This window comes from Astyanax mexicanus, chromosome 21, assembly GCF_023375975.1.
Source record: "Astyanax mexicanus isolate ESR-SI-001 chromosome 21, AstMex3_surface, whole genome shotgun sequence".
NCBI lineage: Eukaryota > Metazoa > Chordata > Actinopteri > Characiformes > Acestrorhamphidae > Astyanax > Astyanax mexicanus.
The window spans coordinates 25,172,756-25,195,545 of NC_064428.1; the positions used below are offsets into that span (position 1 = coordinate 25,172,756).

Below are 22,790 nucleotides of genomic sequence, written 5' to 3' on the forward strand. Positions count from 1 at the left end.
CAGAACATTTTTACACATCATTATTTATTTATTTTGACTTTAATTTGGGCAGAAACAGGCTTTATGGTTGGTGAGCGCAGTGGATAACACCACCACATCATGTTGGAGTCTGGGGTTCAATTGCCGGTCTGGGTGCCAATGATGGGCTATACCAATAAGTCCTTGGGCAAGACTCCTAACATTAGGTTGGTCCAACCCTATACCGTGACAGATGCTGGCTTTTGAATTGTGGTTGCAGATTTTGGTTGCAAACAGTCTGGATGACCCTTTTTTAGCTTGGTCTGCAGCACACAGTGTCCATTTCTTCCAAAAAAAGATCTGGTATATTGATTCACCCTTGTCCTTTACACTCTAAAATTCTTCCAGATTCCAACCAATGAATCATACAAATAAAATAAAGTTGAGCAGACAAAACACAAAATATCTTTGGTTTGTATTATCTGCAATAAAAAAAAAAAGATAACACTGGAGATTCTGCATTTCTGCACCTCTACCACTCCACTATGGCTAATGAATTAGCCCAACCATTTGGAAAACAAGCAGATTTTTTTCCCCTATATTGACTTTCCTCTGCTCTTTCAGCACGTTCATCGTCCTGAGAAAACAGCCTAAGTAAATAGTAGTAGAGAAATTACGGTCCTAATGGCGACTAGTGGAGATTTACTGATGAGCCGGCCCTTCCAAGTTACAGTAATTCAACAAAGCTGTTGTTAATGTGCCAGTGTAGACAGATAATGGAGGGGTAAGCAAATAAAGCTGGCAAATGAGGGGAAGAAACGAGAAGGCTAATAATTTATCTTGGGGTGCTGTTATCTCTTCGGGTACGCTGGCTAATGTTATTAAAAGCTTGTAGTAGCTCACTATAATGGGGTGCTCAATTGCATCGTGACACAAGGCAAGAGGTAAAATAAGTGCTTGTGTTTGTGTTTTGTATTCAGACGTAGTCGCCGTACTATTTTTTTTCTAAATGCAGCAGTCTTTTTGTTATCTTTTGTCTTCAACGAACGAAGAAAAAGAACTGACTGACGTTGGAATGGTACACTTTGTCCTGGCACGGGCGAGTTCTCAATATGATTGATTTCATGACTCGTTTAAGAATTTGATCAACGCAGAAGTTTGGCTTGGCGTGAAGAGTCCCATTCCAGCCTAATAAACTTAATTGGAAGTCCCTCACTGGAAGGCGAAAATCTCCAAAAATAATACATTAAACGCGGGGCGCTTTTGCTTGCCGGCCAAACAGAATTAGCATCAGAGCGAGGAACCGTGGAATCCCAACTGTCTGCGCACTATCATCACGAGCATAAACATCGCTAATTGTATTTGTTCGGAAGAGCGTCTGTTCCAGGGCTGAATGAATTAGGAAATTAGAAGAGCAGATGCCCTACAATTCGCTAACTCTGCCCAACTGAATGTTTTGACTGGGCCTTCCGTGCTGTTTGAGGTGAGTAAGCGAACGGTTCAGCAAAAACAGAATGGAACGAGGTGTCCGCAAGTTCTGCAGGATTGTTTTTCTCTCACTAGCCCTCCCCCTCCTCGAGCTTCACAGCTTCTTCTTTACAGGAAGTTCAAGGAAGAGCTCTCAAGGTGACGGGAAGAAGCGGCGTTGACCTGTTCCAAAACAGCGTGCAGTTCTTTTCCTGCCTTTAAGTGTCCTTCCAGTCCTTTCTCCCAAACTTAGATCTCCCCTTTTCCTCCCTTTTCCCTCATGCCAAGATTTCTGAGATGGCCAAACATGGACTCAGCTGAAACAGCTGAGAGAAAGGTGTGGCTTATTTCATATATATATAGGCAAAGGCACTTCAGAGCCTCTTTCGAGCAGCCAAGGCAAACAGCAGTTTATAGAACTCCAGATAAACGTCCACATGTCTGGGGATGTGGAGAGACGCATGGCAAAGACATGCAAAGTCTTTCCCGCTTGCTGAGGCTTGAGGCATGTTGCAGGATGACTTTTTCGCTTCTGCTTCGACACATGAATGAAGAATTAGACGTCTTGGACCTGGTCTAATAATGAAAGGCTTAGCGGGACTTACTTTACGATTCCTGGAGTGATTGAACATTCCGTCCTGCACGTAATATTAGGCCAAGATTGAATTCATGCCCCGGTCTGATGAATGATTAGTGCAGTGATTGAGCTCGGGTCAGGAATGGGGATGTGTTGACTGGGTATGACCGGGTATGAAGCTGGGTATTAGGCAGAGACTTAGTCGAAGGTCGCATTAGATGGTTAGATCATTAGATGGTTAGATGGTTATTCCAAAGCTGCAGAAATATGATTAGCGACTTCATGCAGCATGCTCTATTTTTTTTGTCCGAGCCGGAATTTGGGGATGACCTAAGGAAAGGGGGGTTGAAAGAGTGTGAGATAGAGAGGGACAGAGAGAGAGGGAGATAGAGAGAGAAACAGAATGTCCTAAGGGGATGAGGGCTTTTGTGCCTTACCGAGTATTTGTTGGGGTCTTATTGCTGTGGCCATGTGTCGCCTGGGAGGCTGCTGCTCTTTCCAGGGAGATTTCAAAAGCGATGCGGTGGCAGGCGGCCAACGCGCTCCACATTAAACCTCCTGTAACCCTTTGTCTGTTCTCTCGCTCTCTTTTCTCCATGCGCGCCCAGTGCATGCATGCATCGTGCAGCCATTGGAGCCATTCTTTTTTTTTTTTGCCTTTCCTCCTGGGCAGGGCCTTAGAAAGAGGGAGCAGATGCTTGCCTTCTCTCTCTTTGTTTGTCGCTGTCTTTCTTTCTCGCTCTCTTTCTTTTAACTCTTTTAACTCTAGCTTTGTTGCCGTGACTGTACTGAGCACAGTTTTGCCAAAACATTGGAACAGCAGTGGCAACGACATGGACAAAGACAATAACCGAATTTCCAATGAAAAAGTTGATAAGATTCGAAAAGTTTGTTGTAGGCAAGGTAAAATATTAAAAATGCACGTTTAATTAAACACGTTTAATGATATGAGGTTATGTCAGTACACATTAGGGCTGCATGATATTGGAAAATTTTTACATTGCAAATTATCTTTTTTCGATTATATAAATCTGTAATATTAATCAATGCAATGCCCATAATCTTAACAGCCTGTCCCCCACCCGTGCGCTTTCTTGCGTCCAGACCGATCAAGAGCTGAGTCGGCGCTGAGCACTTGAAACCCAAGGAAAACAACAAAACACCGACAGTAATCGGCCCTTTAATCAGCCATTTAAATTGCTTTTTAAAAGATATATAAGAGTGTTTTCTGGTATTAAAAGCATGAATTCATCTGCAACTGAAAATATCTGCGCAAAACTGTGCTGGACTGTGGTGCACAGCTTCCGATACATGCCCAACCATGTGGATGGAGGCCATACGGTTACCTTGTGTTTACTCCTAAACCCCACCCCCCTCACGCTTCTCGTGCTTCTCAGGCAGCAGCAGCCCTGTCACTTACACAGACACAGAGACAGCGCTGTGTATCTACTTCTTGTGTCAAGAATCAAAACATTGCATCATGACGTGTTTGACATTTAATTGTTTTAATTGCGCATGATGTCCACATCGTGATGACTATGCTTAAACGATATATTGTGCAACCCTGCTCCACATGTAAGAGCATGGCTGTGGGAAAATACGGTATGGGTGTATCTATTATTGATAGTGGACAATATAAAATGTTGAAAAAATGTTTTTTGGGGGGAATGCCGTTACGCCTACATTTAAAACGGGTTCATACAGTATCTAGTGCTAATGCTGATGTTAGCTAATGTTAGTGCACGACTATCTACACTGATTGATGTTCATACCTCTTGCACCATTATCCCTGGTGTCTGTATACTTTGACTCCAGAGCTTTGTAGTGCAAAACGTTTTTTTTTTCAGCACAAGGCTGTATGCTGCTTCATTCTACACATACACAAGTCATACATTCTCAGAGAAGAGAACCCCTTTCATTAACAGTGATATGCCAAAAGTCACAGGTCAAGACCTCACATCATGCACCATGACTTTTTGTATGTCAACAAAACTCCTGTGACATCATGTTGGTTCTCCAGCATTGAATGTGGATGTGATTCCTGCTGGAGTTGTTTGTTTGGTCGCACTTTTCTAGACATTTTTTATTATTTTGACTGCTCACTACAGACAAAACGTATTATGTTCTATTTCATAAGGATCTCCTAATGCAATTACCAAAGTTCATATTCATCATGTTTTAAGAGTTGAAAAAGCAATATTTGGTGCAATAACCCTGTTTTTTATTCACAGTTTTAAACATGCATCTTGGCATGTTCTCCTCCACCAGTCTTACACACTGCTTTTGGATAACTTAATGCCACTCCTATTACAAAAATTCAAGCAGTTCAGCTTGGTTTGATGGCTTGTGATCATCCATCTTCCTCTTGATTATATTCCAGAGGTTTTCATTTTGGTAAAATCAAAGAAACTCATCATTTTAAGTGATCTCTTATTTTTGTCCAAAGCTGTATGTCTATTCTCAGTTCTAGTTCTCAGAAGGTAACAAAACAGTTCTTGTGCTTTGACTGTGTTGATGTGCTTTTTCCTCCAGATATTTATCTATTGTTAGCTGTTTTTTCCCTGCACCTCTAAAACCACTTGTGAAAATATACTTTTCCATGTCTTTATTTATAAGTTAACTATACATTTCCTCAGTTTTGAGCAATATGTTTGAGCAGTATGAGTAAATTTAGTACAGTGTGTCCAGAAATCAGCCACTACTACTTTTCCCCCCCGTATTTGACAGCAGAATGCCAATAACAAAAGAGAATGTCACAACACTGGGCAGCCTTTCTAGTTTAAACCAGAAAACCCAAGCAAAGTGAAGCCACTCTATCACGCCACTGCCATATTTGGCCGTTTTTCTCAGTGGCAGCCAAAGCTGAGTGTGATTTAGGCGAGCGCTTCTTTTGTTTATCAAACCCCCACATCTGCTTATTTTCCGCCTGCTTTTGTGTTTGGCCCAACAGGTGCTGGGGCCTGGTGCTCCAAAAATGCCTGAAACGTGTTTGGTTTTTTGTTGTGTTTAGTTTTTTTTTATTTTATAAGAAAGAAACAGAAGAAAAAAGAAGCGTTAAAATAGGTGGCTGCTTTCTGTGTGCGCAGCTGCTACCCATCAGTTGCAGCGTTTCGGTCATTTGAACAAATCCAACAAGGCTGGATTCATATCGCCTCAGAAAACAGCAAAAACACTCAGGCTTTTTGAAGTCCACCCCTTTTTTCAGGAAGATTACAATCTAGCCTCGGCCAATCAGATCGCTGCTACACCGGGCCTTGCGTGAAAGGGGCCAATGGGACAAAGGGAAGGGGTGATTGGCGGGCGAGCAGGTGCGGGATAATTAGAGGGGCAGCAGCTGGCGTCGGTTGCACTCGTCTTGATATAGGCACCCTCCTCTTCCCTCATCCCTCTCTCTTTCTTCTCCTCCTTTCCCTTCATCCCTTTTTTCTGGCTCTCCCACTCCTAAATCACACAAAGCCAGTTCAGCTCAGAACAAAGACGTGATTCTTTTTCTCGTGATTGGTTTTATATATGTATGTTACGATAGCGGCAGATTTATTTTTACGAATTTCACCATTTTCAGAGCTAAATAGGATTCATTTTAGTTTCAGAATTTGTCCAAAAAAAAAAAAAGCAATTTTGTACTGATTTATGATATGTTTACTGATTCAAACCTCTTTAGTGCACCTCCTAGAGCTTGACAAGTCAGTTATTCTCTGTAAAAAAAAAATGAGACCACTTAAAAATGATGAGTTTCTTTGATTTTAACAAATTGAAAACCTCTGGAATATAATATCAAGAGGAAGACGGATGATCACAAGCCATCAAACCAAACTGAACTGCTTGAATTTTTGCACCTGGAGTGACATAAAGTTATCCAAAAGCAGTGTGTAAGACTGGAGGAGGAGAACATGCTAAGACGGATGAAAACTGTAATTATAAACCAGGGTTGTTCAACTAAATATTGATTTCTGAACTCTTAAATCTTTATGAATATGAACTTGTTTTCTTTGCATTATTTGAGGTCTGAAAGCTCTTCGTCTTTTTTTTTTTTTTTGTTTCAGCCATTTCTCATTTTCTGAAAATAAATGCTCTAAATGACAATATTTTTATTTGGAATTTGGGAGAAATGTTGTCTGTAGTTAATAGAATAAAACAAAAATAATACATTTTTCTCATACCTAACATATATATACCTTTAAATAGCAAATTCAGAGAAACTGATTTAAAACTGAAGTGATCTCTTAATTATTTCCAGAGCCATATATGGTTGGTACCTACCAAAAGTGGTTTAAAGTAGGCCAACTAGTGTACTTGCGACAGGGGCATGGGTGCCAGAAGGAAGCATAGACACGGGCACCCCTTTTTGTGCTCTCCACTGTCCACTATGATAAACATATACCAGCAAATCACAGTTTCTACTTTAGGATTCATAACTGAATAATGTCCTATGATTCAAAGCTATTTTGGTGGTCTACGGTGGGACCAACAGAACATTTGGTAACAACAGAGCATATTTGCTAGTTGTGCTGTGTAACCATATACGAGAAGAGAAACACTGTCCTGCTGCTGAACCATGGCCTAGAAAATACTAGAACCAAGGCTGTGAATGTCCCAGTAGCAGTAAAACCACACCTTGTGTTCCGTATTGTAGGCCATCCTGGATTGATACAGTATAAGTAGCCTATGGCCAGCAGCCTCCAGCTGTAAACTGTTTAAATCACTGTGTGTTTATGTGCGCCTGTGTTGGTTGGAACCGATCTTAGGTCATGGTTAAGCAACAGACTGTAAAATATGTGCACACGTGTGTGTGGGTGTGTGTGTGTTCTTCGAGCTCAGTGCTTCTATCAGAGAGAAACAGAAAGAGACAGAACAGTATTGACTCCAAGACAAGAAAGAGGGAGAGAGAGAACAAGGAAGAGAGAAAAAGAAAGAAAAGACTGGCAGTGAAATCAGTGTTGTTTACATCTCGACCCACATAAAGCTGATTCAATTACGCTGCACTGTGTGTCCAGTGTACACTAATATTAAATGGGTCAACACCCCTGATCTTAGCGCCCCTGATCTTTATTTAACAGCCCTGTCATGCCATCGTTCTAATCCCTCAGCCACAGCCCCTTTCACTCTTCCCCTACCATGCATCCCTCCATCCCCTCTTTTTCTCTCTCTCTTTTCGAATCCCCTCTCCACATGTCGTTTCTGTCCAAACTGGGTTCTCCTTCTCTGTGGTTGTCCACAGCAGGATAAGGCAGCGTGGAGCCTCCAGGCTTGGTCTAATCCAATTTAAAGCCCAGCTTTACTGTAATAGCCCTGGCGTAGCATGCACGCGCTAGCGTCCTGTTCTGTTGATGTCATCTCTGGGTTCCCTTCACCGTAAAGAATGTGGGAAGACACTAAATAAAGCCCTTAGTTAGCGGTATGTACTATATAGTGATGGTCTGATGGCAAAGAGAAGAACCGCTAAGCTACGTACATGACTACTATATAGTAGGGGGAAAAGAAACACATAAAAATATGCACCAGTTGAAAGAGAGGGCATATGGACAAAGTATATAGAAAGACATGCTTATTTTGTCCAAAATCAAGGGTATTACAAAACGTCAAGGTATAGCTTTCTTCTAGATTTTTAAAGATGGAGAAGCATTGCTGTGAGGATTTGATTGAGGATTTGCATTAAGTGATTGAAGCATTAGCAAGGTCAGGATGTTAATTGATCACCACTGACCTTAACCCATAACAGACGTCTAACTACACCGGTCACAATAATTAGATTATCGACTTATCATTCAATAAATGAACATGACCTCAAACATTTTAATAATCATGATATCGTCCATTGTGTTTGCACTTACAAAATGCACTTACATATATTGTGACCGTGGACATGTTCTGGTAGTGCTGAAGCACAGAGAGATACAGACACAGGGAGTAAATGAACTCAAAACGTACCTTTTATTAGGAAAAATGAAAAATTCAACACCCAAAACAGACTTAAAGAAATGTAGAAACATAGGTCCAACGTAGAAACATAGGTCCAACGCAGGCCAGCTGGGACAGACAGGGGCTGCACGACATGGTGTGGGGAGGCCCTCGGTACCCCTGCCTCCGCACTTAGCAATGTGTATTTATATATTATTTATGACTATAACCTACTTTGGTTCAAGCTGGGAACTTTTCGGATTCCAAAATTAGGCCTGTGAACAGGAATGGAAAGTTTATTGTCTTTAAAAGGGTGCAATTCATTTGTTATGATATTATGTTATCATTATATGAGTGCCATTTAATGGTCTTAAAATGCTAACAGTATCGTTTATCGCAAACATTTCTGGGACAACATATTGTTTGCAAAAAATTGTTACCGTGACAGACCTACGTCTAACCCACTTCTGGCATTGGGCATGGTGCCAGTATCAGTTCATGTTTATTCACTCCAGAGAGTCCTATTCTTTTGGAAATACTTCTCAGTGCAAAATGAGGTGGTCAGTCATTAAGTTAGATTAAGCCCTATCTAGACGGAATTAGTTTCTCAGGGGATGTCTGTGAAAAATATTTCACACTTTTACTCCTCCATCCAGACGGCAGTTAAAAAAAACAGGAGGACCAGTGAGTTTTTTGGCTTTCTCGGTCACTTGACATCATGTTCAGTAGCTCCTCCATTTCCACTCGCTGTTGTGTTTACGTGGATCTCTGTGGAAACGCGCGCCCAAAGTGTAATTACGGTGCGTGGCAGTGGACAAATAGCTATTTTATTTAGCATGAGGTGACTAAACTTAGACGTGAGTCTGGACGGGACTAAAATTACCGGAGGACCACAGAGTTCAGCAAAAAACAGTAATTATTTCAGCCTGTAATTCTCTCAGAGGATGTCTGAGAAACACACACACGGTTGTTCCGGATGGGTATAAAATCACAAAGGACCCCCATAAAAGAGAAAATTAACCCAGGACCCCCTGAGAAACGAATCCCGTCCGGATAGAGTTATAGTCATGATTAAAGTTAAGATATTAGATTATCACCACTTTACACACTAATCCCAAATGTATTGGAATGAGAACCATGATTGACACTTCTGTGCCAACAGATACGGGTGTAATTTAAAGAATCTGAAAGCATTAAAAGAGTTCCACTAACATTTCGACCTACAGTGCAACAGTGACTTAACAGTGCAAAGTTAAAAGTTAAACTGAAAATAACAAGCTAACCATCACAATGCTGCTTTAAAATGGAACCAGGCATATAAATATACCTATAAAATAAAATAAATTAACAAAAGATGTCCTCATTTATGCATTTAAATCTGTAACTGTGTATAAGTGTATGGTGAAGACATGTGTGGGGAACTTGCACGCCTGAGAGAGTACTGAGAAAGGGGACTGTGTGTGTGGGCTGTGTCTTCGGAGAAATTCATTTTTGATAAGGCCTCTTTCTAATTTCTTTAATCTAAAAAAGCCTTCCTCTGCACTCTCGCCAAGAAAATGACTGCAACACACACATATCAGGGGAATATCTGCCTCATTCTCTCCCCATTTCTGTTTGAAGCTGAAAGGCTCGGCTTTAATAAGCTGCAGTGCTAGTCATGCTAGCACTTTGCGCTCAAGGGCTATCCCCATGCTCTTTTTAGGAGTGCTTAGCGCTTGGCTAATTGGCACAAGCTACCGTGCTTTTGCCCCCTTTCAATACACTAACAACCTTGCAAATACAGTATTTGACAGACTATAAAGTGCACTATCAATAAACATGTATTTTCTGGTCTATTTACATACAAATGGCACACCGGAATATAAGGCGCATTTTATGCGACAATAGTAAAGGAACAAGGGTGTCACCATGTTTCCCTTCTAATGTTAATCTACACAGATTTTTTTTATCCTGAAATTTGTTTATTTTGGGTGAGTTAAGAGCTTCCATTTATTTCCAGTAAGCTTAGATTTCCAGTATTTTCAGCAGCGTGGTTAGCAGAAGCGCTATCTGTGGTTAGCAGCAGCGCTTAGCGCTAGTGAATGCCTCCCAGTGCTTCACGGAGGAACCCTGAGTGTTCCATTAATCCAGGGCGCTATTAGCAAATGGTTCATTCCACATAGCTTGTTTAACACAGTAAATACATAGACTACAGTCCAATATACTCACTTCTGAACGGCAAAAGAGCTAGCGCTGCTGTTAGTGGCTAATGCTAATACTGCTCCAGCCTTGCTGCTGGAGAAACTTAACTCCTCTACAATGTTGTACTTTGTAACGCTTTACTGCTCCTTACAAACTGACTGGTACAATTCAGGCACACTGACGTTTTTGGGAAAATTAAAGAATTTTAAGTGCGCATTATAGTGTGAAAAATACTGTATTTTTCTTTGTTTAAAAAATCAGTTAGAGCAATTAGATCTGATCTGTCTGGCCAGTCGTTAGCATAGCGATCTCTGCTTGTAGCGCTATCAGCTAGCGCCAAAAAGCACTTGACTCGTAGGAAGAGTTTGTGCTGGTTCGTCTGCATTAGAGTGGAATAGGAGGGATATCAGTGTGTTTGTGTGTGTGTGTGTGTGCGTGCGTGTGTGTGTGTGTGTGTGTGTGTGGGCGAGCGTGTGATATGTCCTCGGATCCACTTGTGTGGTGAAGATGTGCGCAGAGAGTCATTTGGCAGCAGATAGTACGGCTAGGCCGTCTGCCTGGACAGTGAAATTCAAAAGTATTGCATTTTAAAGCCGCATATAAAGCCTTTTCTCTGGATGAGAACTTGATGGATTGGTTTGAGTTAAAGAAGAAGAGTGACCCTAACTGACAGGAAGGACAGCGCACAGCGGGCATATCATCTGTGTCTGTGCCCAGATAATCTCCTTAACAAGCAACATGGAGATGCTGCGATTATCTAAACAGACTGTCCATCCTGGCAGGCACAAGCTGGGTAACTTCCAGAGAGAAAGACAGAGAGTGTGAGTGGCATGTGTGTATATTTATGTGTGTGTAATTGATCTGAAAGTCAGCCAAATCAAGTAGATTTGAATCAATTAAGAAAATTGTATCGTCTGGGTGTCGTGTCCTATTTATTGTTCTCCAGGTTTCTCCTCAATTTTATTGGCATTTCCTACCATTAGCCATTAGCTACCTAGGACCCTTCATATAACATAGTGCCATCATTGTTGGGAGGGTAAATACTATTATGTTCTTACTAACATGAAGCTAATCCAAAACACAGTTTAAAGGAGAACTCAGGTGTGAAATGGACTTTGGGTGTATTAAAACATGATAAAAAAACAGTACTTACCTTTGTTGAAAAGCCCACCTCTGCTCTCTTACAGCTTTCTGAGATGCACTAATTTGTGCACTTTGCCCAAACATGCTTTTAGACTAAGGAATAAGGGGCATGCTTCTTTGCGCCTGCAGATAAATCGCTTTTTCCACTATTGTCCATGCTCAGAGTAGCTCCACACCTCATTGGTAGAATCTGAAGAGTCCTGACATTTAAAATGAAGCGTTTCGAACTTTAAAACTGCACAAGCAGTTTATTAAAAGCCACTGTTTATAACCCATAATGTAGGTAAATCTCCGGCCACCGCCATCTTAATTTAAGTCACAATAAGTCAGCACCTCCTTTAATGGCTCAGCACTCCTGGAGGAGAATCATAAGTTTAACCATTAGGAATTGAATCAATGTGTGTCTTGTCTTGTTTTGTCTTGTCTTGTATTCTAAGTGTACACACAACACTGTGGACCAAGAAATAGACTATAAATATGGCATCATCAGACCTCGCTCAAATGATTGATGCAATAATTCGCCTTGCCATGAGCACTATGTACATGTGATTATGCTCTATATACACTACATTTTACTGCGGTTTACTGTAAAGTAATTACAGAGTACTTAATTGTATGTACACTAGTGTACTTGAAGTACCAAACATTTACTTAATTTTTTTTTTCCTATTTTCTCTCTAATTTACACAGCCAATTACCCAACCCACTTATTAGGACTCCCCCTATCACTAGTTATACCCCAACACCAGACGGGTGAAGACTAGCACAAGCTTCCTCTGATACATGTGAAATCAGCCACCACCTTTTTTTAAGCAGCTGCTGATGCAGCATTGCCCAGTTGCCAGCATGCTCGGAGGAAAGCGCAGCGACTCGGTTCCGATACATCAGCTTACAGATGCCTTGTGCTGATCTCCTGATCATAGTGGCAGCCATTAGCCACTTGTACCACTCGTAATTTGCTTGTATTTATTACATCTTTAACCATTAAACAGGAGCACTTACTGTACTATAATATAAATCAGTACTAAACAGTTTACACTTACATCGTTTACACTTACATTTACATCCTGAATTTCCCCGTGTACCCACCCAAGATGGCGGCGCGTTGACACGCAGCGGCCGCTCAGGGTCCGTTAAATGGTGCTTTTGTGTTACTATTTGTCGTTTTTTACGTTTATTTCCTGCAAATATGTGCATCGGAACACCCGTGCACATGTTCTACCACCGCCAGACCCTGCTACAGCGGAGAAACCAGCCAGAAAACACGCTACCGGACGAGGTTCTGCAGACGCTACTTGAGCTTAGCCTGCTAAGAGACCCAGGCCGCCAGCCCGCGGCGTTTCCTGACGCCGGAGCCCAGCGGAAGTGCCATCGCAAACGGTGCAAGCGTAAGCGCGGAAAGAGTGCCGGGATACGCGCGAGGCTAAAGGCTAGTCCTAGCCGGCCGGCTATACCATCGCTCTTTCTTGCAAACGTCTGTTCCCTTGACAATAAACTGGACTACATCCGACTCCAGCGAACTGTGATAAGCTATGTAATATCTCTAATACCTTATAGAACCCTATAGGAAGCATGGTCTCACTCTCGTTCTCCTCACCACTGTCTCCCCAAAACGCTGCCTCTCCGTCTCTCAAGGAGTAATTGAGGCTAAGAGAGTTTATCTGTGGTCAGAGTTAAACCAATTGCTTTTCTGGGCCACTGCTGATAGAGAAAGAGAGAGCGAGAGAGAGAGAGAGAGTGAGTAGTAGACAGATTCACTGTCCTTACAGCAAGGCCCCAAGCATGTCTCTTATCTTCTTCGTCGTATATTTTCCTACCACTGACTTTTTATTTTACGTCATTTTCTGCTAGGTCATATTTTTCTTTATTTTATTCCCTTTCCTACTCTTTCCTTTAACCCAGTTCTCTCTCATTCACATGTTTCTTTATCTTTCTCTGTAAAATTGAGAGAATATTAGCCTGTAGAACTGACTAAGGGTTCTTCTACTTCTTGTTCTTTTTTTTATTTTGTATCATATTTTTTGCACTTAAAATCCTTTCATTTTCCCAAAAATCGTCAGTGCTACTTGTGTACGAATTTTACCAGTCAGGTTGTAAAGAAGCAGTAAAGCCACTCCGCTGAAGTCCAGCGCTATACAGGAGTTTTAGTTTAGTTCTCTAGCAGTATATTAGCATTAGCTGCTAACCGCGTTAATCGCTTGCTCTTTGGCTGTTCAGAGGTGAGTGGTATTGGTCTCTAGTCTGCTGCTAACCACGAATAGCACTTCTGGAGCAGCATAAGCATTAGCCACTAACCATGCTAAGTGCCAACTCTTTGGCCGTACAGAGGTGAGTATTATCGGCCTGTAGTCTGCTGCCAACCCTGAATAGCACTACTGGAGCAGAATTAGCATTAGCCACTAACCACAGCAATGGCACTTTTGCTGTTTAGAGGTGAGTGTATCCGACTGTAGTCTGCACATTTACCATGTTAAAGCAAGCTACGTGAGACGAACGGCTAGCTAACATCGTCCTGGCTTACCAGAATACTCTGGTGGCATTAGCTGCTAACCGTTAGTGATCAGCCGCTAATGCTCCAGCTTTAGTGGAAATCTGTAAATCGAAGCTTACTCTAAATAAACAGAAGTGATTTACTCACACAAATGAACAGCATTTGACTTCTCTGAATCGTCTGAAATGTTTTTTTTTTTTTTTTTTTTTTTTTAAGAATTACAGTTTTGTTTACTTAGCTTAGCTATACAGGTCTCGTCAATGCTCAATTTAAAAGGAAAACATGGCCACCTCTTTTCCTATTACTAGTTACTAGTGTCGCATAAAATGTGCCTTATAATCAGGTGCGCCTTATGTATGAATGAAGACCCGAAATAGACATTCATTGATCGTGCACCTTATTATCCAATGCGCCTTATATTGAGAAAAATATGGTAAATGCATGAACTCTTTTCCGTTACGTTTGCTGGTCTGCTTTACTCAAAACAATCACACATAGCACAGGGGGAGGAACTGTAGGGACAGCAGCATGTCCTTACAATAGTGAAGATACCCTATGAATCGCAGCAGCACGCTACATTTCACACTACGTTTATTTTCAGACGGTGTCTGAAAGTCTTTGAATGTGTAGATGAAGGCTAAACACAGAATACACTCTCCCAGGCCAGGCTATCATATACTACATCCAGAGGTCTGTGAGAGGGCATATGTTGGATAACTATGCTACTATATTATACACTAGCACCTCAGGAGCATAGGAAAGAGTGTTATGTTTGGTGCAGTGCTACGCTAGCCATCATTACGAGCATACAGTAGTACACTATTCTGAGCAGCTGCTGTTATAAAAGGAACAGAATGTAAGGCGATACTCCCTGGCAGACATTTTGGAAAAAAACATCACGTCTATTCATTAGATCACTTACACAACCATTTTAAAATAGAAGTGAGTTTTATTTTTAGGACAGCAGACAGCATCAGCATTTAGCGCGTTCACACAGGATGTTTGTGACTGGGGACTACAGCGGCTAACCCTCGTTTTATGCACTTGAACCCAATTAAGGTTGCCATAAAATGTCATAAAAACAAGCATTAGGGGTTGTAACAAATGAGTTAAGATCATTATATTGTGAGTCACTGTTCTGTATTTATAGCCGTAGCTCATCTTTTGCTCGTCATTTATGATGATGAAGAGTAATCAGATACACTAAATACAGCTCTGGGAAAAAAATAAGAGACCATTTGAAAAATTATGAGTTTCTTAAAAGAGATAAGAAAACATTGTAAGTTTTTTGTGTTACAGTCTGTTTGTTGCATCTGTTATCTACAAAACTTAAAAAAAAAATGATTTTCCAAATTGAAAACCTCTGGAATATAATCAAAAGGAAGAAGGATGATCATAAGCCATTAAATCAAGCGGAACTGCTTGAATTTTTGCACCAGGAGTGGCATGAAGTTATCCAAAAGCAGTGTGTAAGACTGGTGGAGGAGAACCAAGATGCCAAAATGCATGAAAACTGTGATTAAAAAACAGGGTTATTCCACCAAATACTGATTTCTGAACTCTGAACTTTATAAAAATAAATGTAAACTTGTGTTCTTTGCATTATTTAAGGTCTAAAAGCTCTGCATCTTTTTTGTTATTTCAGCCATTTCTCATTTTCTGCAAAAAATGCTCTAAATGACTATTTATTTTGGAATTTGGTAGAAATGTTATCTGTAGTTTATAGAATAAAACAACAATGTTCATTTTACTCAAACATGTACCTATAAATAGCAACATCAGAAAACTGAAGTGGTCTATTCTTTTTCTTCTTTTTCCAGAGCTGTACTACACATAACATCTTTATTATGTATTATCAAAACAAATTCTTCCTCTCCCTTTTTAACCCTTTCTTTTCTGTTTCTCTTCTCAGACAGTGAAATCGTTCCTCCAGACTGTCTCCGCCCGCGCTCCTTCACCACGGTTCGAGGAGGCTCCTCTCTGCGGCGCGAGGCAGACGCTTCCCGTCTGTCCGTCAGCCTGTGCGACCTGAACCTGCAGCAGGACGAGGCCAGGCTCCGCCTCCCCCCCGCCCCGGCCGCCTGCCCCATTCCCCAGAATTCCCTCAACTCGCAGCAGTCCTCCTTCCTCCCCCCGACTCTGGAGAGTGACCTTCGCTTCCACCAGCTCCGCGGCGCCCACATCAAGACGCTGGACGAGCAGACGGTGGCGCGGTCCGAGCACGCCGGCCAGCGGGAAGAGCGCACCCTGGTGTTCACCGAGCGCCCGCTGCGGTCCGGAGAGACCATCTTCATCAAAGTGACCAAGTCCAGCCCCGCCCGTTCCGGCTCCCTCTCCTACGGCGTGACTTCCTGCGACCCCTCGGCACTGCGACCCAGTGACCTACCCTATAACCCGGAGGCGCTGGTGGACCGTAAAGAGTTCTGGGCGGTGTGCAGAGTGCCCGCTGTGCTGCAGACTGGAGATATACTGGGATTTCTGGTCACACAGGAGGGAGAGGTGACCTTAAGCCATAATGGAGTGAGCGCGGGGATGCAGGTGTGCGTTGACAACTCGCGCCCACTCTGGATGTTCTTCGGACTGCACGGAGCTGTCACGCAGCTGAGAATTCTGGGTAGGTGCTATTATTAAGCTGTTACCTAACACTGGTAAGGTCTGGTGTTTATAGTTCAGAGCTTTGAATTCACTTGAATTCACTTTATTATTCTATATACTATAGAATTATACTATGTATAATAAGAGCAACACATAGTGTTGTCATATATAGAACACAATGTAGATTGCATTTTATGGAAATATCAGGTAGTTTTAAATGATAATTAATAGACTAGAAACTGTTTACACTTTAATTTGTAAATTACCGTATTTTTGGGACTATAAAGCGCACCGGATTATAAGGCGCACTGTCAATGAACGTCTATTTTCTGGTATATTTTCATACATAATGTGCACTGGTTTATAAGGCACATCTTAAGAGACACAATAAGGAACTTCTTATTCAGCAGGTCTCGCAGCTGAATGGTGGTGGGGGGTGTAGCTAAGTAAGTTAAGTAAAGATAAGCTAAGTAAACAAAACTGTAAACAAAAAAAAAAGACTTTCTTTCTAAGATTTCTATTTTTAAAAACTGTTTATTTGGGTGAGTAAAGCACTTTTTACTTACAGTAAGCTCAGATTCCCAAATTTCTCCAGCACTAAGGCTAGAGCATTAGCATTAGCGGCAAACCTGTATGATTAATGCTGTACTTCAGTGGAGTGGCTTAACTGCTCCTTATAACATGACTGATAAGAATTCATGCATAAGGCGCACTGGATTAAAAGGCGCACTGACGATTTTTGGAAAAAATTAAAGGATTTTAAGGGCTCCTTACAGTTTGAAGAGTACAGTAATTTGTAAGTTATTTACATTTTGCCAAATTACGCAAAAAATTGATACAATAACAGGCTCTGTAAAGTGAGTGAATTACAGGAAGAGAATGACGTAATTAATCTATGTTTAAAATTGCCAGATTAGTCACAAACGTTGACAGTGCTAATTACTATTATTGAATATTTTTATGCTTAGAGCATCCTTACTAGTGCTACATATGCACTACTCAAGTTTTAGAGAGGTCTGGTTGTTTTATTCTTCACACTACACAATGGGGTCGCAAATTGCTTGCAAAGATCTTTCACCAGGAGGAATACATGACGACTCTGCCTGCTCCTCAAAAACATGCAGAATCTTTCATTTTTTGGGGGTCTGAGCCGGCTGGGGACCTTTTCTTGTGGCCACGCTTGTTTATGTTGTATAACTTCACTCTCTGTGGCTGTTGCTAGTCACTCTTCATACTACCAGATTGGCTGGTTTAGATATGAAACCTGCTAGATATTTGTGAACTTTTTTGGGATCTTTGAAGACTTTTGAGTGTACCTTTTATTAGTTCACACATACAGTAGTTCATATGTCCAAGCCAGCTCAGTTGTTTGCTGTTAAGTATTATTTACTTTCGGTTTGGCCAGGTCAGTACTAATTTCTGATTTCTGCTGGAATATGATTAGAGCCAGGTTTAACACAAAGATGTAGGTGACACTGTTATTGTCTGCATTATTGTTGGTTATGTATCTGTGTTAAAACTCTTATGAGATTATCTCAGCCTAGTCAAATACAATCTCCTCCCCCATGTGCAGTCAGGCATGTGTACTCGCTCACTGTACAAAAGCAGATTAGCTCTCAACACACAACACTGCCAAGAAATTACAACTTACTCGCATTGGCATCAAGGACTTTCTACACTCTTCACCACAGATCTGATCAACTTTTGGTCTTGTCAGCATTATTCAGATATACCAAACTGCTAAATTTCTGTTAACTGACCATGCTCTTACAACTGTCTCCCGATTTGTGGGCAGTAGCTGTTTCATTTTTAAAAGTGCTAGGCAATGGCTTAGAGAAGCACTACTAATAAATGGGACACGTTTTGAAAAATGTGCATAATTTTATTATTGTAATGATGATTATGGACAACCCATAGGCCTAAGAAGATCTGAGGTCTTACTTTTTACATTTCTCAGGGTGCATAAAATTTGTAAGGTGCGCCTTTCCTTTTGTTAAAATAAAAATCATACAGTAATTTAGCTTAAAACATTTAATTAAATATATATTTTATATATAACATTTAATGTATTTTATGTCTTTTGGATATAAGTTAATCTTTTCATAGCAGCATTTTGATTATGAGTGACTAAGTCGAGATTATTAATGTGAGTTCCATTCACAGTTCCATTATCGCTGTTTACTAAACGATTTATGGTTAAAAGGATGAGAAAATGTGATCTGTTTAATTATAAAAACTCTGCGAGTTAAAATAGTTCCATTGCTGCTCTGTTTGTAGCTGCACTGTTTGGCTTGTAAGCACTGTATCGTTGCTAGGTTACCTGTATGTGGTGGAGTAATACATGGAGAGCTTCGGTTACAGTGCATTACCAGCTGATAACGGCACTTATCGAACGCCTCTTAGCCAATCACATTTGAAGCTGGGCCAGTAGATCCTGCTCACTTATAGGTTGCCAAAGCTGACAACTTGAATGCTCGATTGGTGATAAAACAGGTAACCGGCAGACAAAGGAAGTGTTGCAATCTGGTGGAGATATTCCTAGGACACCATTGCTGTTTGTCGGAGAGCACTATCCTGCTGAAAAATGCCAGTTGGAAGCCCTACCATGAGAGGCAAAACATGTTGCTGAGCTGTAAGAGTCACTCATTTCATCACTGGAGGGAACTGACCGTTAAATGCGATGGTTACCAAGATAATCAAACCAGCAGTTAGCTCATGGTGTTGCTATACAGCAATGAGGCCACAATAAAGGAGAACTCTGGTGTAAAATGTACTTATTTGTAGTAAAACATGATAATGAGTACCAACCTTTGTTAAATAGCCAACCTCCACTTTCCCACAGCTTTCCAAGATCCAGTAATTTTTTGCTTTTTGCCCAGCATTCTTTACAACGGCCACTTCGGGGCATATTTTGCCCCTGCAGATAAATGGCTTTTTACACTGTTATCCAGGCTGAAAGTAGCCCCACACCTCAATGGTAAAATCTGGAGTGCCCTGACATTTAAAACAAGGTATTATTAACTTGACAAGTGCAGAAGAAGTTTTTATTAAAAAACACTGTTTACAACCCGTAGCGTAACCTAATCTCTGGGCATTATCAGTGCAGTGATGGCGACGACTGAAGATTAGGTTTTGCTACAGGTTGTAAACAGTGATGTAAAAAACGATTAATCTGTGGTGGCAAGTGAATGCCCCAAAGCGCTTGTTTGGCAAAAAGCACAAAATTGCTGGATCTTAGAAAGCTGCAGAAGAGTGGAGGTGGGCTATTTAACAAAAGTTTATCATGTTTTACTACAACAAAAGTCAATTTTATACTAGTGTTCTCCTTTAAACCCAACTGTAATGATGGATCCCAACCTGGATCCATCTCTAAAAACGATACAGTTCCAGTAGTCCTCAGCAGTCTAGGTTTTTCCATTATGACACCACTGCAAATGAAGATGATGGTGGTTGACAGATGAAAGGCGTAGATAATGGGCAGTTTGTTGAATCGACCATCCTGCTTCTCTTAATCCAATGATGCACCCCTCCAAAGTCTTTCAAATGGCCCAAATAAATTTGAATGTATTATAGAGGCATGTCTAGCAGTCAACAGTCTCTCACCTAGAGGTACACTACCTAACAATTAGCCTTGGAGAGCAAACGGCAGTCTTTTTATATAGTGCAGTAGGTTAAGAATAGTACACCCACCTGTGGCAAGACCCAGTGCAATTAGTGTCACACTCCCAGGTAAAACTGCACATGTAGAAGCCTAAAAACCTCTAAATTGCCAGAGATATGAGACATAATGCACTCAAATCTATTTAAGTTAATGGTTTCTGTTGGTAGACTTGTCTCAAAACGCTCGTCAATATTCCTGCATTGCCTTCAGGTTCATGAAGTCGTCGTCATCCACTGCAATCATTCCTAAGTGCCGTGTTCTGCAGTCTGGGTATTCATTACTCACTTTTGAGGACCTGAATGCACTTGAAGCTATCGTGATTGCCACCCACACACCTTGCTTCACTCACAGGAACGAGTTATTTATAGTCAAAGTAAATGAAGCAGGTACGAGGTATTGCAGACAGAGAAACAGAGAAAGGAGCGCAGAGTGAAAGAGAACCGGGCTAATAACGGGAAGTGTGACAGGGGGTGAGTGGGTGTCATGTGACCAGGGTTTGATCTGTGAGTGCTCTCCAACACAAGTCTGGTTTCTTGGAGCATATTCCTCTCTCCTACCACCAATTTATGAGTGTGCCAACCCCAATTGCTTCATTAGAGTTCTAAAAAGAGGGCAATAGGGTGGTAGACGATGGTGACCACCTGTGTTGTTCATGGTGTAGTGAGAATATCTCATACTTTTTCTTCTTGTGCGTGCGCCGTTTCTTTTGCCATACCCTACTTTTGGCAGCCTAAATGTAGGTGTGACTGCTCAGATTTTTTTTTTTTTTGTCAAAAATCTGATCTGTTGAGATAACTCTCCTCACTGTTGTACAGATTTGAACAGATCTGGACATCACAAACTTATCTGCATGGGTTGTTGTGATTACAATGCCAGTGTCACTGGTAACTAACCTTAGTAACTTGCATTATTTTTGGACGTCCACACTGTGACCACCACCAAATGTGGTTTGGATCCAATTTTCAAAAATTAGATTCCAGAAATCAGATTTCACATTGTTTCTGGCTGTCCAGACTACAGGAAATCAATTTGGGTATAGTCTAGATATGCCAAAATTCAGATTTCACATGGTTTCTGGCTGTCCGGAGTACCATACATTAATTTGAATAAACTGTACATATGCCAAAATTAAGATTTCACATGGTATCTGGCTGTTCAGACTACCAGAAATTAATTTGGTTATAGTCTAGATATGCGAAAATTCAGATTTCACTTGGTTTCTGGTTGTCTAGACTACTAAAAAATTATTTGGATATAGTCTAAATATGCCACAAATCTGATTTCAAATGGTTTCTGGCTGTCCACTACCAGAAATCAATTTGGATATAGTCTAGATATGCCAAAAATTAGATTTCAAATGGTTCCTGGCTGTCCAGACAAAGTGGGCTAAATGTCCACAATCTCTCACCCTACATTTCATATCAAACTATCTGCCTGAAACTTAAAGACATGCCAAAACTGTGTGTGAAAGAAGCTATAAACTATTGAATTGCTGGCAAGACATTAGATATTATACATTCAAACATATTAAAGTTAATAGTTTCTGTTGATAACTAAAGAATGGGAAATGTGTATTTTGCATTTATTAGCAAGAAATAACATCATTTTCCGTTACGAATTGCATTATTTCCTGTTGTAAGGCATCTTTTCTATAAACTAAACACTCCTCACACACCTCCCTGTCCGTCCCTGTCCGTCTTTCTCCCCCACACAGGTGTGCGTAGGCTAGCGATCACCCTGCCGTCAGGGCCCCCAACTGATCAATTAACCCATGCTTTTCAATTACATTATTACAGCAGCCAACCCAGAATGCTTCAGAGCGAAGGCAGCAGCAGTGGTGAAGGCTTGGCGCTGAATAGCGGGACGCCAGCGTCTTTATCAGAGCTGTAATAGCCCGAGACATGGGCGGTCTCGCTTGTCTTATTATGCCAGCCTGCAATTAGGAAGCGGCTCCGGAGCGACATCAGCCAGCCCTGACGTGTCATCTCTGCTTTCCTGCCCAAGACAATAGCATCTAAAAATATTAGCAACCGCAGTGGAAGGAGATGCAGGAGAAGAGGCTGAAGAAGAGCTGCTGCAGGCTGTGCTGTTATGGTTTTGCATTAGTGTTAATCAGCTCGTCTGAATGGATGAATGATCAGCTCTAAGCTGCTGTTATAGATTTTTTAGTCATAGCTGTACTGAATTACACGAACCTGAGCCTCTGAAAACTCTGTGATCTGCAGAGTGAAAGCACAGGTTAACGTGTTAATGAAGGAACTGTCAGTGTTGCACCTCATCCGAGCCGGTGCCACTAGTGTGAAGTGTTTGCTGATGGTCACAGGTTTTGGCCTTTAGATTTTTGCTAAAAAGGGGAAAAACAAAAATAGTATAATAATCTAACAATTCTTATTGATTTCATACAGAAATTATATTTTTATTTGAGGCTAAATTTTAATTTATTTTAGATAGATCTTTTTTATATTAACCAATCAGTTTTAGTTGATTTCCAACTGAAATTCTATCAGATTAATCTACAAATTCTACAAAGATTCCATTGATTTCTAATGAAAAGTTTAATGATCCTCGTGATTTAAATGATCATAATGATTTCCATAGATGTCTAATACAATACAATATTAGGATAAAATATTAAACTAACAATGTATTGCTTATCAGAATCGTACAAAAAAAGAGACCACTTTTAATCAGTTTTAATCACAGTTTTCATGCATCTTGGCATGTTCTCCTCCACCAATCTTACACACTGCTTTTGGATAACTTTATGCCACTGCTGGTGCTAAAAGTGGTCCCTTGTTTTTTTTTTATATATATTTATA

At 40.9% G+C, this 22,790-nt stretch overlaps 1 protein-coding gene and 1 long non-coding RNA gene across 3 annotated transcripts in view; one reads left to right on the plus strand and one right to left on the minus strand.

Moving 5' to 3' along the window:
* neurl1aa (neuralized E3 ubiquitin protein ligase 1Aa) overlaps positions 1 to 22,790 on the plus strand; it is a 145,458-nt gene that overhangs the window by 106,647 nt on the left and 16,021 nt on the right. For both annotated transcript variants that reach the window (XM_049470011.1, XM_049470012.1), the window contains exon 4: positions 15,628 to 16,329. In XM_049470011.1, the coding sequence (XP_049325968.1) occupies positions 15,628 to 16,329 (702 nt within the window). The remainder of the gene's footprint in view (positions 1 to 15,627; positions 16,330 to 22,790) is intronic.
* LOC125785832 (uncharacterized) overlaps positions 1 to 22,790 on the minus strand; it is a 102,671-nt gene that overhangs the window by 58,120 nt on the left and 21,761 nt on the right. The gene's annotated exons all lie outside the window — the stretch shown is intronic.